Raw genomic sequence first — 18,001 nt, 5'->3', positions numbered from 1 at the left:
TGTAAGAGTAAAGAGGTGGTGCTGAGGTAGAGTAAAGTGTTGTCAGCATACATGTGAAATAACGCTGTGTTTTTGGATTATGTCACCAAGAGGCAGCATGTAGATGAGAAATAGGGAGAGGGTCAAAGATAGATTCTTGAGAAACACCAGAGGTAACAGTGCAGGAACAGAAATAGAAGCCATTTCAAGAGCTTCTCATGAATTGGCGGGGTATTATATACGAACATAGGACTTAGGAGGTGTAGGCCATTCAGCCCCTCGAGCCTGCTCCGCCATTCAATAAGATCACAACTGTTTGTGGCCACATTCTGCCTACAGCTGATAACATTGCACTCCCTTGTTAGTCAAGGATCTATCTACCTCTGTCTTAAAAATATTCAATGACCCCACGTCTACCGCTCTCCGGATAAGAATCACGACCTTCGGAAAAAATTTCTTCTCATCTTGATCTTAAATGTTGGAGGAGGATAAGTGTAGTCAACTGTGTTAAACACTGCAAACAGATCAAGAGGATAAGGAAAAGTCTAAAACAAAAATAAAAATAAAAATACCTGGAAAAACTCAGCAGGTCTGGCAGCATCTGCAGAGAGGAACACAGTTAATGTTTCGAGTCCGTATGACTCTTCAACAGAACTAAGTAAAAATAGAAGAGAGGTGAAATATTTGCTGGTTTAAGAGGGGGTGGGACAAGTAGAGCTGGATAGAGGGCCGGTGATAGGTGGAGATAGCCAAAAGATGTCATAGACAAAAGGACAAAGAGGTGTTGAAGGTGGTGATATTATCTAAGGAATGTGCTAATTAAGGGTAGAAAGCAGGACAAGCAAGGTACAGATAGCCCTAGTGGGGGTGGGGTGGAGTGAAGGAATCGAAAAAGGCTAAAAGGTAGAGATAAAACAATGGATGGAAATACATTTAAAAATAATGGAAATAGGTGGGAAAAGAAAAATCTATATAAATTATTGGAAAAAAGTGGGGGGGGGGGGCGAAAATCGGAAAGGGGGTGGGGATGGAGGAGAGAGTTCATGATGTAAAGTTCATGATCTATGAGGTTTTCCATCTACGGTGGTTGACAGGGCCCTCAACCAGGTCTGGCCCATCTCCCGTGCATCCGCCCTCACACCTTCCTCTCCCTCCCAGAAACATGATAGGGACCCCCTTGTCCTCACTTATCACCCCACCAGCCTCCGCATTCAAAGGATCATCCTCCGCCATTTCCGCCAACTCCAGCATGATGCTACCACCAAACACATCTTCCCTTCACCCCCCCCAGTGGCATTCCGCAGGGATCGTTCCCTCCGGGACACCCTGGTCCACTCCTCCATCACCCCCTACAACTCAACCCCCTCCCACAGCACCTTCCCATGCAACCGCAGAATGTGCAACACCTGCCCCTTTACTTCCCCTCTCCTCACCGTCCAAGGGCCCAAACACTCATTTCAAGTGAAGCAGCATTTCACTTGCACTTCCCTCAATTTAGGCTACTGCATTCGTTGCTCCCAATGCTGTTTCCTCTACATAGGAGAGACCAAACGCAGACTGGGTGACCGATTTGCAGAACACCTTCGGTCTGTCCGCAAGCATTACCCAGACCTCCCTGTCGCTTGCCATTTCAACACTCCACCCTGCTCTCATGCCCACATGTCCGTCCTTGGCCTGCTGCATTGTTCCAGTGAAGCTCAAAGCAAACTGGAGGAACAGCACCTCATCTTCCGACTAGGCCTTATGGACTGAATATTGAATTCAACAATTTTAGATCATGAACTCTCTCCTCCATCCCCATCCCCTTTCCGATCCCCCCACTTTTTTCCAATAATTTATATAGATTTTTCTTTTCCCACCTATTTCTATTATTTTTAAATGTATTTCCATCCATTGTTTTATCTCCACCTTTTAGCCTTTTTCGATTCCTTCACCCCATCCCACACCCCCACTAGGGCTATCTGTACCTTGCTTGTCCTGCTTTCTACCCTTAATTAGCACATTCCTTAGATAATATCACCACCTTCAACACCTCTTTGTCCTTTTGTCTATGACATCTTTTGGCTATCTCCACTTATCACTGGCTCCCTATCCAGCTCTACTTGTCCCACCCCCCTTAAACCAGCTTATATTTCACCTCTCTTCTATTTTTACTTAGTTTTGTTGAAGGGTCATTCGGACTCGAAACATTAACTGTGTTCCTCTCTGCAGATGCTGCCAGACCTGCTGAGTTTTTCCAGGTATTTTTATTTTTGTTTTGGATTTCCAGCATCCGCAGTTTTTTGCTTTTAAGGAAAAGTCTAGCTTTGTCACAGTCACACGGGATGTCATTTGTTGCTTTGGTAAAAACTGCTTCGATACATTTTAATTCAATGACTGCTAGCTTCCCTTTAGTTTCTTTAAATAAATTCAGGGAGATTTTAATATCTACATATAATCAATGCAGAGGCTTAAAGGAATGCAGTGGGGCCACTAAGGGATTAACCAGGCCACAGAATGTCCTGCAGAATGAATATGAATAGAATTAATTTTGCGTTCTTCCTTTCCCCTTCATCTTCAGAAGGCACAAGACTCCACAGGTACAGTTCCACAGGCACTGACAGTCCTTTCGTTTCTCATTTGAGGAGCTGTACTTCATGCCTGACCAAAACAGTAGGTTACAGCAGGGCACCTGAACCTTCAGTTTTATTCACAGACGTGCACTTTTCACCATGGGTCATTCGATCATTATTAGCAGTGGTCAATTTTTCCCCTGCCCTACCCAAAGGTGTCAATATCAGTTAACACAAAGGAAAAACAGTAACTTGCACTTTTTAAAACTCTCGCGTCAGCACTTGAGTCTATTAATTACTTCTGAAGTGTAGCCAGTTCTAAAAATAAATGCAACAGCTAATTTGCAGACTGCTGGGTCCTACACAGATAAAATTAGATATATGACCAGTTGCACTGCTTTGGTGTTGGTTGTAGGATAAATGTCAGCTAGCACATCCTGTTCTTCTGTCATAGGACCTTTTATGATGTGGGCAGATGGGCCTTCAGTTTAATGTCTCATCCATCGATGGCACCTCTGACAATAGTAAACTCCTTCGTTACTCCAATGAAGCGTTAAGCTAAATATGTTCATGTCCTAGAATGGAGCTTGAGTTCACAACTTAATGAATGACTTAAGTCATTGACACGAGTGAATCAAATCCAGAGTCCTCGATTCTGCACTATCCGAGGCTTCAGTTCTGAAATTAAATATATGAACTATATTTGATACAGGTTTCAGCTGCCATTTAGCAACTTCCCATATTGGTACAACTAGGCATAGTCACATGTTATTTTGCCAAACATGCAATAAGTATACACAGATTGCATGTCTTCAGTAATACAACACTTGGATTCTGCATATCAAGTCTATGTCCTCTCGCGCCCTTGAATGTTTAAAACTGCATGCTTGCAAATAGATGTGACAGAATTTCCTATAGCAGGTAAAGGTCATAAAGCTCATAAATAAATAGAAAAGTGGGTTAGACTGTGTGGAAGGACAACATCTGTATACGTAAGTAGAACAACAAATCATGGTCAAAGAGACTGGTATTTTTGAAGCTGAGGTTCTCCTTCACCAACGTAACAGGGATCAAGGATAAACAGTGGTCTGCAGGTTGTTCATTTACTATAAGCACACTGAAAGCAATTTTAAAAATTGAATACAGCGTATGCCATGTTTCAAAATGTTTTTCAACAAAATTTGAAGTGGGTCCGTCTTGAATATGCCATCAAATAGACCAGCTTCTCCCCTCATCTCTAGCAGAATGGCTTTTAATGAAATGTTGAAAAATCTAGGTCAAACATTAGATTAGTCCCATGCATTGAAAATTAATTTATCATGGTCATTGTTTAAATAACCTTGTTAAGTTATTTTCTGCTGTCTTGTCATTTCATGTACCATCCTAGGCTAAAAGGGTAGGCTATCAATCTGCTTCCTTCTGTCCAGCAACCGCAATCATGACAGACCACTTTGGTAGATGCTCTTGAGCAGTTAGCAAAACAGGAAAAGGGAGCAAATGAACACAGTCTACAACCAAAAGTAGTATCCCTAACCTTTTCAAGGGCAACTAGGGATGGGCAACAAATGCTGGCTCAGCCAGCGAAGCCCATGTTCCATGAATGAATGAACAAAAAAAAACTTCAATCCCCATTCTTGCTCTCCCTTAGGCTCAATTTCTTGCTGGGATGAGGAGCCAGCCTTCCAATTTTTCAACCAAGTTGCCATTCTTGCCAATATACTGTATTCAGTTGAAGGGTAATTTAGAAATGTAAAGAGAGGAGTTGAGGCCACGGAACAGTGTTGTGATTGGGTAAAACCAAACAGAGTGAGACAGGAAGGGACAGAGAGTTTAACAGTAATAGTGCATCGGCCAGTTAAGTCCATGGTAATGATAATTTAAAAAAATAAAATTCAAAGCCTTTTATCTGGATCCGCAAAGCATTCACAATTAGATGAATTACTGACACAAATAGAGATAAATGACTTACATCTAATCACCATTCCAGACATGGTTACATGGTAAACTAGGTTGAGAAATAAATATTCCAGGGTACACTGCACTTCGAAAAGACAGACAAAATGGAGGAGGAGGAGGAGGAATAGCCTTTGTAGTACAAGACAACATAAGGACAGCAGTGAGAAAGGGTCTTGGCTCAGACAGCTGGGAAGTAAAATCTGCATGCGTGAAAATTAGGAATAACAAAGGTCAGAAAATGCTGGTGGGAGTAGGTTATAGGCCTCCTAACAGTAGTTATACCATTGAACTAAGTATTAAACAAGAAATAATTGGAGCTTGTAACAAAGGCAATGTAATAATTATGGGCAGCTTTTCATGTAGGCTGGACAAATCAAATTGGCAAAGGTTATCTCAAAACGAAGTTTGCGAAATACTTTTGTAACAGTTTCCAGGACTAATGCATTGTGGTACCAACTAGAGATAAAGCTATCTTAGAACTAATATTGTGCAATGTGCAATGAGACAGGGTTAATCAGTAATCACATGGTAAAATATCCTCAGGGGAAAAGTGATCATAAAGTGAATTCAATATTAAGTCTGAAAGTGACATACTCCGATCCCAAACAAGAATTTTAAACAAAGCCCAATTACTTAGGTATGAGGGGAGAGCTGCCCAAGGTCGATTGGCGATCAATAAACAGTGGGAAATACTAAAATAGTGGGAAATATTCAAAGCACAATTCAAAATGTTCAACAAAAATATATTCTATTAAAAAAAAACCCAGCAAGAAATCTGTGGCTTACTAAGGAAGTTACGGATAGTATTGGTTTAAAAGAGGAGGATTACAATGTGGCAAAGAATAATAGTAAGCCTGAGGATTGGGAGTGTTGTGTCAGTCTTCACAGTAGAAGACACAAATTAGATACTAGAAAAAGAGGGCAACCAAGGTGCTAAAAAGATCGAGGAATTTAAGGTAATTAATATCAGTAGATAAATGTATTGAAGACACTCAAGGGAATAAACATGACAAATCCCCAGGTCCTGATGGCCTTCATCCTATGGTTTGAAAAGAAGTGGTTGCAGATATAGTGGATAGTGGTTATGATTGTCCCAAATTCCATGGATGGTCCCAGAGGATTGGCAGTTGGCAAATGTAACTTCACTATTCAAGAAAGGAGAAGAGAGAAACAGTGAACTATGGGCCAGTTAGCCCGACATCAGATTTCAGCATTTTCCGGATGACAATTATGAAGGAAAGTCTAACAATTGTAAAGAAAAATATCATTTTTTCCAATATTACTGTGGGATACTGTGAAGCAGGCTTGTGAGTGTGTGTGACCAATTTAATTAAACTGAAGGCAGTCAGACTGCAAGGTTTAAATCATCAAAGGGTTAGGTGTAAAGGCAGGCACTCTTAGCGGAGATGGGCGAGCTAAGATGGGATACCAGTAAATACAGCCTGAATAGGAATCTGCATGAGGAGATAAGTGAGGAGTTGAATTTTTAGCTGTTGAATTTCAAAGAGAAAAATGGAAGTTTTACAAATGGCAAAGATCATAAATGAATAAAACAAAGTTATTAAGTTTATTTTTCCTGAAAGTAGTGGCCATAAAGATGAGATAGATTGATTTTATATTCTGGGAAAAGTAACTTCCAATGAAAGTTAAGAACAATGGGTTTAAAAGGTGAAAGGAGGAAAAAATATATTTAAGGAAAGATTGAAAACTGTATGGGGTGTGACCATGTGATCTTGAAGAGTGTGCTATGCGCAGACAGACCGATAAAGTAAGCAGCCCCTAGCCAACCCAGAGAAGTGTTTGTTCCAGGAAGCAAGCTTTTGTTACAAGTCTTGAATTTCCATTACCGAGTGAAAGGGAGAGAAGCCTGTGAAATACTCTCCTATAGCAACAGTGGGTGCCTTGCAGTAATATTACTGGTTCTTTTATAGATTAAGAATCTATAAGGACTGTTGCCTGGAAAAGGACGTTTATTTGTAAGACTAAATTTAATTGTGTAGTTGTAATTTTGTGTTTTTAAGTTTTCTTTTCCTAATAAATATTTTAATTTAGTATTTAAAATCTCCAAAAGTGGTAGTGGAATCTTTACTTCTGACTTCAGTTCATATTCCTTCGCGTAATAAACATCATTGCGATAGCTTGACCAAGTTTCCTTTTGGGATTTGATCAGCCTGGCAATTACCATCTGTCATATCATAACACAATGCTTTTCATACAAAGTCAATATGATTTACAAAAGGGAAATTAAGTTTGACACATTATTACAGTTTTTTTGAGGGTGTAACTACTTTGGTAGATAACCACTAGATGCTTGGATTTCCAAACACCATTTGATAAGGTGCCACACAAAAGATTAATACACAAGGGCTCATGGGGTGGAGGATAATATATTAGCATGGATAGACAAAAAGCAGAGATTAAGGGATAAAGGGGGGCATTTTCAAGTTGGCAGACTCTGACTACTGGATGAAAGAAAAACAAAGACCAAATGCAATGTATCTAAGTTTGCTAATGATGCAAAGCTAGATGGGAATGTATGCTGCGAAAAGGACATAAAAGCAACTGCAAAGATATAGACAAGTTAAGCAAGGTGGGCAAAGGTGGCAAATGGAATATAAATGCGACAACTGTGAGGTTATTTACTTTGGTCATAAGAATAAGAAAGGTTTCAGGTACAAAACACATAAATGGTGATTTTCAAAGAGACTTGGTGTACATATACAAGGAACACAAAGTTAGCATGCAGATACAGCAAACAATTAGGAAGGCAAATGGCATGTCGACCTTTATTACATGGAGATTTGAGTACAAGTATAAGGAGTCTTCCCACAATTGGATAGGGATTCGGTGAGACTACACCGGGAGTAAAACGCACAGTTTTGGTCTCCATAAACCAAGGAAGGATACACTTGCAGGAGGTGACGCAGTGAAGGTTCATTATGGGTGAGAGGGTTGCTCGATGATGGGAGGCTGAGTAAATTGGACCTATAAAACCTGGAGTTTAGAAGAATGAGAGCTGATCTCATTGAAATAATTATGGCTCTGAAGGGATTTGACAGGATAGACACAAAGATTGGCTCTGCTGGCTGGGGAATCTAGAACATGAGGGCACAGTCTCAGGAGAAGGGGCTGATCATTTAGGACCGAGAGGAGGAGAAATTTCTCCACTCAGAATCACAGTGCAGAAGAGGCCCTTCGGCCCATCGAGTCTGCACTGACACGTGAGAAACACCTGACCTACCTACCTAATCCCATTTACCAGCACTTGGCCCATAGCCTTGAATGTTATGACGTGCCAAGTGCTCATCCATGTACTTTTTAAAGGATATGAGGCAACCTGCCTCCACCACCCTCCCAGGCAGTGCATTCCAGACCGTCACCACCCTTTGGGTAAAAAAGTTTTTCTTCACATCCCCCCTAAACCTCCTGCCCCCTTGTGACTGATCCTTCAACTAAGGGGAACAGCTGCTCCCTATTCACCCTGATCATGCCCCTCGATCAGGTCGCCCCTCAGTCTTCTCTGCTCCAACGAAAACAACCCAAGTCTATCCAACCTCTCTTCATAACTTAAATGTTTCATCCCAGGCAACATCCTGGTGAATCTCCTCTGCACCCCCTCCAGTGCAATCACATCCTTCCTATAATGTGGCAACCAGAACTGCACACAGTACTCCACCTGTGGCCTCACCAAGGTTCCATACAACTCCAACATGACCTCCCTACTTTTGTAATCTATGCCTCGATTGATAAAGGCAAGTGTCCCATATGCCTTTTTCACCACCCCACTAACATGCCCCTCCACCTTCAGAGGTCTATGGACACACACGCCAAGGTTCCTTTGTTCCTCAGCCCTTCCTAGTGCCATGTCATTCACTGAATACTTCTTTGTCAAATTACTCCTTCTAAAGTGTATCACCTCACACTTTTCAGGGTTAAATTCCATCTGCCACTTATCTGCCCATTTGACCGTCCCATCTATATCTTCCTGTAGCCCAAGACACTCAACATCACTGTTAACCACCCGGCCAATCTTTGTGTCATCCGCAAACTTACTAATCCTACCCCCCACATAGTCATCTATGTCGTTTATATAAATGACAAACAATAGGGGACCGAGCACAGATCCCTGTGGTATGCCACTGGACACTGGCTTCCAGTCACTAAAGCATCCTTCTGTCATCACCCTCTGCCTCCTATAACTAAGCAATTTTGAATCCACCTTATCAAATTACCCTGTATCCCATGTACCTTTGCCTTCTTTATAAGTCTCCCATGTGGGACCTTGTCAAAGGCTTTGCTGAAATCCGTATAAACTACATCAACTGCACTACCCTACCAGAGGGTTGTGAATCTTTGGAATTCTCTACCACAGAGGGTTGTGGATGCTCCATTATTGAAAACATTTAAGGCTGAAATAGACAGATTTTTGGCCTCTCAGGGAATCAAGGGATATGGGGAGTGGGGCAGGAAAATGGAGTTAAGGCTGGTGATCAGCCAGATTGTATAGAATGGTGGAGCAGGCTCAAGGGGCCAAATTATTTACTTCTGTTCCTATTTCTTATATGTCATCGGTCCATTTACCAGTAAACATCACAGCCAAACAATTTTTGCCCTCACCTGAAGTCCACATACAATCTAATCGGAGTGACTGGATACCAACAAGAGTGAAAAAAAAATTGCTTCTTTTCTTTCTCTCTATCCCAGGAGGTGGATGCAATCTTCAGCAATCCAACTGCTATGATCAACTAATTCAACCTAGGCTTTCTGGTCTGTATAGCTTAGTATCACATCATTACAATTACCCATTAGCCAGAAGGAAGTTTGCCACTGCAAGCTTTGTTAGGCTTTTCAAACTACTGTATATCAAACACCAGTTCAACATGAAGTAAGGATGCACATGATTTAATGATGTATAAGTGGTATGCTATGATATGCCCTCTCCTGCTACTGATTTTACACCAACTTTGATATGATGAACAGAGAACTATGACTGAAGGTGAATAAAAATTACATAAGGATGTTAGAATACTGGTGGTGGCCATGTTTTGTGCCATTGGTATGCTGCAAAGCAGGATTTGCACTACATTTGTGACACTTATGAATTTAACCAAATGAAACCCACCAAAACAACAAGTTTTATTCTGGCTCAAAAGAATAGCTTCTATTTTTTGCCACTGGAGCTTCAGTTTTCAATCAACAAACCAATTATAAAATTGCAAGGGTAGTGTGCAGTCAGAACAAGCCTACTTTCTGCTTTTATGTTGTCAAGAGTCTATGTCCCTTTATTTTTGGAAATATGATTTTTCAACTCAACTGACTGGAAATTTTGCAATTGGAAATGAAACAGAACAAACTACTTAAAAATACAAGGCTACCTTCCAAGGTGAAGGTGAAGGTGAAAAGCAAACAAATCATCCTCAGGAGCATGAAGAGAGAAACATTTCTTATAATTCAGAGAACCATCGAAATTCATCACTAAGGGAGAGACATTCAAATGCAAAATGTTGGAAATTGAAACAATGGCTGCCACAAACAGACCCACCCAAAACTCCTTGGAAATACATAATGAGTGAAGTATTTCAGGGCAAGACTGTCAACCACTGCAGAGTGCTTGCAAGAACATTTTCAGTAGAGGAAACAAATGGAGGGCTGCTGCTCACTCCCTCTTTTGGAACAAAAGTATTACCTGGTTCGGAAGCCAACCTTACTAGAAATCTACCGGTGAACCGAGATCTCATAATAGTTGCAGCATCTTCAACAGCTGACCGCATCCACGAAACCAGCTAACCCAAATAGGTGCAATGTTTAAAAATCTACTCCTTAAGGACAATCAAAGGTCACTTAACCATATGTTCTTAGCTTTTTAAAAAAAATTGGACTCTAACTTAGACATCAGAAATAAGGTGATGTCGTAATTTTATTATTTCTTCCCCCTTGGGATTAGTGGTTAATAAATTTGCTCTTTGGCTCATTATTGCTTACAGCTTAAATAATTAAATACATTTGGATTTGGAACAGGCATATTCTCATGAAAAAGAAACTTAAACCTTTGTTGCGACCAACCAAGGAGGTTGAATAGAGGGAAGCCAGTTCACCCTTCCCACCTGGTTGTAACAAAGGCATTAAACAAAGTGTAAGCTGGTCTAAATTTTAGATTTCACTTTAGTAGGATTTAATCCACTTAACTTGACCATTTTTATCTTAAAGGCCATGTTATACTAACATGGAGGCAAGGAGAAGCTATGTTGATATTGCTAACCTTTTACTACAAGCTACCCTAATATGACACAGTAAAGATATCACTGACTAGCAACAGATGATTGCATCAGAAGTACCTTACTTACTTGTATTGAAGGGTAAATAATCAAATAGATAAGAGTCAGAATATATTTCTGTGCTTTCTACTAATATTCCTATGTTAGGATTTTAAGTTTGTAACTTAAGTGCTGTAACAGAAACTATGAGAAAAGAATCTACACTATCCAGGTCTATCAAGGACACATTGGCCTTGACTTCTGGTCTGATGGATGGGATGCTTGTAAAGGCATTAAGATAAGGGGTACATCCTGAAGCAGCCCATTGATCTTTGGGTGGGGGGTGGGGGGGTTGGGGGGGCGGAAGGACGACACCTTTTTAAAAAGGTATAAAAAGGGATTATAGGAACCATCTTGTGTACACCAAATGAAGGTAGATTGGTCTGGATCTTTGGGACACAGAGGAAATTCCTTTCAGTGTGGAGACTGTGATAGTGTTACTGGAACAGAGGTGAATTCCTGCAATCTTGGGTCCTAGGAAGGTGGAGTGTTCTTTGGAGGCAGATGTGAACACTTGTTGGTGTGAAGGGTAGAAGTTGTTTTCTGTTTCTGCATTGGTCATCCATTTGAAGATGTGAAGTCTGTAGGGTTCTGTTGTTAAGTATACTTTTACCTTTTTGTTTCCTCTTATTAGTTACGTTTTTTTTAGTTCATTGGGTAAGTTAAGTTTTTAGTTGTTTCATTTTGCTTATGTTGAATAAACTTTGGTATTATTTGCTGATTCAATATCTGAGTCTTTGCCTGATGGTTATATCTCTGAATTACATCAGTTTAAAGTGGTAATTTGGGATCCGGTAATTAGGTTGCATGCAACTAAATTAAGATAAATTTAGACTTGTCAAAACACCCATTTTAAATGTACACAGCTCACCAGACCAAAGGCATTAAACTAAGTTACCAAGTTAATGTGAAATAAGTGGCATCTAAAAATAAAGATGCAAAAATCTTCTTTGGAGGAATAAAAGTTTCCAGAGCTGTGTTGATCTTACATGAACTAAGTAAAACCCAAAAGGAATGAGAGAATGTGCCTGCCATAGAGCAGACAACCATGTAAACTGATGCACAGATCCATTCATTTGTTGCCTTTTCCTGTAAAGTGGTGGGCAGATTTACTGGACCAAGTAAATAGTGCTGACATTAAGAATTTCTGGCACGAGTATCATTGTTTGCAACAAATTGCTATGCATAATTGTGATCAGAATTGCTGCATAAAGCTTCTATGACAGAAAATTCTGTACATTTACAATAGCCTTTGGATTTGCCTGGTTATCATACTGGTCAGAGCCTAGCTTAGAAGCAGGCAATTCAGATAGAATCACTTATCCTCTGAATGAAATCCTAAGTTTGTCACTGGCATAATCAACTGGAAACACAGGGCACAGTCCCAATTCACTGCAGCAGAACTTTGTAAAAATTCAATTTCTAGCAATACTGCAAATATCTGAACCCCTCATCTCTGGCAGCAAATAACAAATAACAACCTCAAGGTTGTTAACATGGCAGGTTTGACAATTGTGATGCTGTCACTGCAAGTTAAAGATGCAGTCAACTACAAAATCTACAGTTAAACATAGTTGCAAAGTAACATATTTGATTTTAGCTTCTTCACTTTCACTAATGAGAATCATGTGTCTCTTACTACCAAACTTGTTGGATATGTGTAGCATGATACTAAGGCACCAGTCATAGCTTGATTTTTAAATAGTCACCCTTGGAAATTAGTGATATTGTATTCTGGAAAACTACATGCAGTCACTGTAGTTACCATATGTCAAAGGACCAAAAGGGAAACAAAAACAAAAAAAAAAGCAAGTTTTTTTTTAGAAACTCTCTCTCTCTAGCCTGTATGAACAGATTAGACTTTCAGCTCGTTCATATCCCATTAAAATGATTTCCATCATCACCAGCTGTGTATATTTGACGCTAGGGTGGTGTTACCATGTAGAAGCCAGAAAACCCCACCTCTTTTATTATGTCTAGACACAGCAGCTTCACATCATTTAAAGTACTAAAAGTTAAATGTGTGCTCATTTACAGACAACTGTACTTCATTAAGAAGCAACAATACTAGCTTTCACCTCTGAGTCAGAAGGTCATGGATTCAAGTCCCACTTGAGCAGTGCAGTTTTGAGAGAAGTGCCTTTTTTTGGATGAAACAGTAATTCAATAACTTGTCTGTCTCTCAAGTGGACTCAAAACATTCCATGGTACTTGTTCTAAGATGAGCAGGCACAGACTTCCCATTGACCCATTCAATATTTATACCTTGACCAGTATCACTAAAACATTATCTGGTAATCATCTCGTTGCTGTTTGTGTGACTTTACTGTGTGTAGATTTATTTCAGTATTTCTTACATTACAACAATTCATTTGCTGGGAAATGTCAGGATCACAAAAGGAGCTACATAAATGCAAGTTAATTTTTTGTGGTGTAGGCAGATGATCAAATACTTTCTACAGCACTTCCCTGTTGGGAGTCACGAAGATGCCATGTAAAATATCAATGCAACTGTTCAATGTGGAAGATGCTAGATCAAATTCCGCTTAATTACTTTCATGGGTTTGAGACATTTCAGAGCTTTCTTGGGTTTTTTTTTTTAGTAAACTTTTGTACTCGGGTAAACAAACTTAAATGTCACTGCTAGATAATAGAGTTCATTCTAGTATCCAGTGCTAAGATCAAGCTTATATGAGCCAGCTACACAACCTCAAAGGATCCAAGATCAAGTATAGGGCAATCTATGCACTGCCACGAGAAAACAACTTCAAACTTTGAAGATCAGCTCTTCCACAAACTCCACCAGTTTCCCATTTCTCAAATCAGCAATTCTGTTGTCTCTGAAGATGGTTGCCAGTTTAATGGCAATTAATGCTGAATATTGGGTGAACTTATGCTTTAAGCAGAAAAGATTCCTTTTTTATTTCAAGCAATATTATTTATAGGCAAATATAAAATTACTAAGAATTAAATTTTGTTTACCTTTATTTACGTAGCTATATATTCATTAACTAGGACGAAAAAATGGCAGCTACAAAATAAACATAACACGGTTGGTTGAAATTGCAGCCTTTCAAATGGTTGTTTTTTCTACTGGATCGCTGCTAAGCTATACTTCAGCAAATTAGCATGCTTAAATTCCAATTAGGTATGGTGCACAGCAGACGAAGACCAAGAACAAAAAAATTAAGCTTAAAGGAAAAGGTGGCTTTATTTTTAAAAGTCTTACCCAGCCCAAAACAGCAGTAGCACGCGAACCCTTAATTTGGACACACAATTTTCATTTAAAAACAAACATCACATCAAGAACGAAAATATGCATATCCTTTTAAGCCCTTGTTTACATCAGCTACCTAATTATAAAAATACAGGAAATTATCATTTTTGCACTACTTAATAGATTTTAATACTTCAATTTTGGGGAAAGGAAAAAATATATACTTAATGAGTCTACATAAAGCTCACTTGGCAAATTGGTGGTACTTCTGAGCAACAGCCAAAACAGATCACAGTGATGGGTAGTCATCTTTGCTTCGAGCTCTTTGGATTTGCTCTTTAGGTTTTTTCCAGTCAAATCATGCATACGCGTGCGTCATCCAACAAAACATTTTGCATCAAAACTAGGAGTGAACGAATCACAAATTCCAATTCTAATCTCGGTTAAGTATTTACATTCAGTTTCTAAAATGACAAATTATGCCTTCTTTTTGTTGCCACAAAGCCGACATTATTAGAATAAAATAAAAACAACGAAAGGGATGCATTGACACAAACGGTTCAAGCTGGTGTCAGGCACAAGCAGTTACAAACAAGGCCAAGGCGGCAAGGGCAATCTGATTGCATAAGTAAGTGAATATATCCATTTGTAAAATAATTAATAAATAAATAAATAAATAAATAAATTCACCTTGGGCCGTATAGCTTTCGAATGACATTGCAGAAATGTAAACAAATATTTTTGGGCGGCGGAAACCTCCACCCTTAAACCATACATCACCTTGAAACAATATTTCCCACAAAACACTCTTTTTAATAGCTTAAATGATAGTTTTCCTTGTTATTTTTAAAAAGATAGAAACTAAACCTAAGAAGACCCTGCAGCAAACCAAATGACACGGCACCCTTATGAGATCGATTTTAAAACAACAAAAATACTTATTAGACACCTGGAATAAAGTGAACGGTAATAAAGCGAGATAGACTATATGTGTTAAGATTGGCTATACGGTGTGAAGTGCTCACCTATACACTGTCCTACAGGAGTACTGTACGGGTTCCCAATGAAGAACTCCATCTTGACGCTTCCCCCTCAAATATCCAATGCATGCGGGTGACGTCAACTTCGCCTCAACCTAGCTTGACAGCATGAGCATGTGCCCAGCCCTCCTTCACGCTGATTGGCTAGAAATCCTCTCACTTTCGGTTTCTTCACACTATTCCATACAATTATTGGTTAATCGGCATGTCCGTCAAATCTTTTATCAAGTTAGTTCGCCCTTACCTTTGGATAATTATTTTGCCCACCTCCTCGCCACTAAGAAGCGTGTTTTTTTTTATTTTCCTTTAATACATGATACTAAAAGCAGTTACTAATTAAACCGATGCGAAATCTATCTGATGATGCTGCGGGGAGGGGGAGGGGAGACCGAGGACACGTGATGTTTATCCTAGCAACCGGGTGAAGCTGGACGCAACGAGGTGCACGAAAGGAATATACAAGAGGTGGCTAATTCCAGACAGATAGAAACGAAAAGAACTGAGAAGGTAAATGTTGGTTTTACCTCTAACAGATTATAAATGGCAGTTATTTCTATTAACTTTTCGACTTTCAGGTCCGTCGGTGGACGTTAATCACTCAAAACCAGCTCAGTTGGGCGGGAGATGTATTTCATATATTTGACACCAGACTCCCGAAGCAATTGCTTTACTGGGAACTCGGTCACGGGCAGGATACTCCCAGAGAACGGCGAGAATGTGTTAGGAATGTCTTCGAAACACCCCTGAGGAGATAGTGACAAACTCTGGGGGAAGGGACACTTCGCCAGAGTGGGGTGGGTGTTTACCAGACCTGAGGAATGGGATGGGGGGATACTGAAGAGACTGGGGTGGGAGGGCCAGACCAGACCTCTGAAGTGGGGCAGGGTGGGGGGATTTCTGAAGGGACCTGGGGAATGGTAGTGGTGGGGCAGGATTCTGTATGAGGTTAGGGGAATGGCCTACCCAGATTATTACAACTGCCCCTTCCTCTCCTCCAGACCTCATCAGGCCCCCCTTTCCCCTCACAGGCCACCTCTTTCCCTACCTAGACCCCCACCGCCCTTCCCCTCCCAGGACTCATCCTTCCCCACTCTGACTACATCCCCATTCAACCAGGGCCTTTCCCAAACCCCCTCTGCCCCCGCCTCCCCACAAAGGCCTATCAGGCCCCTCCCCTTCCCCATACGCTTGCTGACCACCTCCCTGAGCACATGCCAGATCCTGCTCCCCGGACTCTGGTCCGAGTGGGCCACGCTGCATTCGTCACCAGACCCAGCTTTGGATCACTAACCCTTTACAAATCCAAGCTAGCTCTCTGATCAGCTAAAAATTTTCAAGTTGTTCTGTCACTCTATTCTTAAATAAAGACTCTAGCCATTTTTTGATGAGAGCTGGTTGACTGGTCTATAATTCCCTAGTTTCTCTCTCACCTTTCTTAAATAGCAGAGTGACATGCACATTTTCCAATCGAAAGACATGGTTCCCAAATTGAGAGAGCTTTGGAGAATTATACTTGGGGTGCTTACAATGTTCTCACCTACTTTTAAAATCCTGTCATGGAAACCATCTGGTCCTTGGGGGTTTGCCAATCTTTAGTGGCATTATTTTCTTCATTTGTGGTGGTTTTGCTTACATTAATTTTGGTGATCCCCTGATTCAATATTAATTTCCTTGGGGTGTCCAGTATGTTGAACTTTTGCCTGACTAAATAGTGATACAAAGTAATTATTCAACCAATACAACCTTATTTTCATTGACAATATCACTTATCAGTTTTCAAGGGACCCACATACACCTTTTATTTATAATATGCTTGTAAAATATGTTTGCCTTCATTTTGATATTTTTGTAACTCTTAACTGTTTTGTTACCCCTGGCTGTTCATTGTATCTCCCTTTTTTTCCATCTGTTCATGGAATGTGAGCATCGCTGGCAAGTTCAGTATTTACTGCCCATCCCTAATTACCTTTGACAAGGTGGTGGTGAGCCTCTGCAGTTCATGTGGTGTGGGCACACCTGCAGTGGTGTTAGTCTGGGAATTCCAGGATTTTGACCCCAGTGACAGTGAAGCAGCAGTGATATACTTTCAAGTCAGGATAGTATGTAACTTGGAGCTTGCTGATGGTGGAATTGTCGTGCGTCTGCTACCCTTACTCTTCTAAGTGGTAAAGATCATGTGATTGGAAAGTCCTGTCAAAGGAGCCTTAACAAGTTGCTGCAGTGTATCTTGTTGATTTTACACACTGCTGCCATTGTGCACCACTGGAGGAAGGAGTGAATGTTTAAGGTGGTGGATGGGCTGCTAATCAAACAAGCTGCTTCGAGCTGGATGGTGTCAAGCTTCATGAGCCTTGCTGGAGTTGCACTCATCCAGGCAAGTGGAGAGTATTCCATCACACTCCTGATTTGTGCCTTGTGGATGGTGGACAAGCTTTGGGGATTCAGGGCATGAATTACTTATCACAAAATTCCCAGCCTCTGACCTGCTCTTGTAGCGACAGTATTTATATGGCTGGGCCAGTTCTGCTTCTGGTCAAGGGTGACCCCCAGAATATTGATGGTGGGAGATTCAGTGATGGTAATGCAGTTAAACTCCAACAAGTTTGTCATGTTGTCTCTGCCAATTTTACCATTCCTTTTTAAATGTCCAGTTATTACATCCTTAATAGATTCTAACATTTTCCCTACTACTGACGTCAAACTAACTGATCTGTAGTTCTCCATTCTCCCCCCCCCTCCCCCGCTTCTTAAATAGTGGGGTTACATTTGCTACTTTCCAGTCCACAGGAACCTTTCCAGAATCTAAAGAATTCTGAAAGATGGTTCTGTTTTGCTGGTTTCTGAATTGCTCCCAAATAGAAATAGACTGGAGAATGCCCTGAGCAGTCGAGGGCCCAATCTTGAAACCAATATTTATTATTTCAAAATTTCTGTTGGTGTGGG

General features: G+C 40.5%; 2 protein-coding genes across 9 annotated transcripts in view; one reads left to right on the top strand and one right to left on the bottom strand.

Annotated features, from left to right (window-relative positions):
- The window catches only part of tom1l2b (target of myb1 like 2 membrane trafficking protein b), a 71,959-nt gene extending 56,809 nt beyond the window's left edge, over window positions 1–15,150 (bottom strand). For all 8 annotated transcript variants that reach the window (XR_013578951.1, XR_013578950.1, XM_078558527.1 and 5 more), the window contains exon 1: window positions 15,044–15,150. Coding sequence is in view for 6 of the 8 variants with exons in the window: in XM_078558527.1 (XP_078414653.1) it covers window positions 15,044–15,095 (52 nt within the window). In the remaining 2 variants the exon portion in view is untranslated. The remainder of the gene's footprint in view (window positions 1–15,043) is intronic.
- Window positions 15,151–15,379: 229 nt separating this feature from the next.
- Window positions 15,380–18,001, top strand: part of drc3 (dynein regulatory complex subunit 3) — a 63,028-nt gene continuing 60,406 nt past the window's right edge. The window contains exon 1 of the mRNA XM_078558532.1: window positions 15,380–15,565. The gene's annotated coding sequence lies outside the window, so the exon portion shown is untranslated. The remainder of the gene's footprint in view (window positions 15,566–18,001) is intronic.

Source organism: Cetorhinus maximus, chromosome 15 (assembly GCF_964194155.1).
Source record: "Cetorhinus maximus chromosome 15, sCetMax3.hap1.1, whole genome shotgun sequence".
Lineage (NCBI taxonomy): Eukaryota > Metazoa > Chordata > Chondrichthyes > Lamniformes > Cetorhinidae > Cetorhinus > Cetorhinus maximus.
Note: the sequence above shows the minus strand (reverse complement) of the source record. Positions and strands in the feature narration are given on the sequence as shown.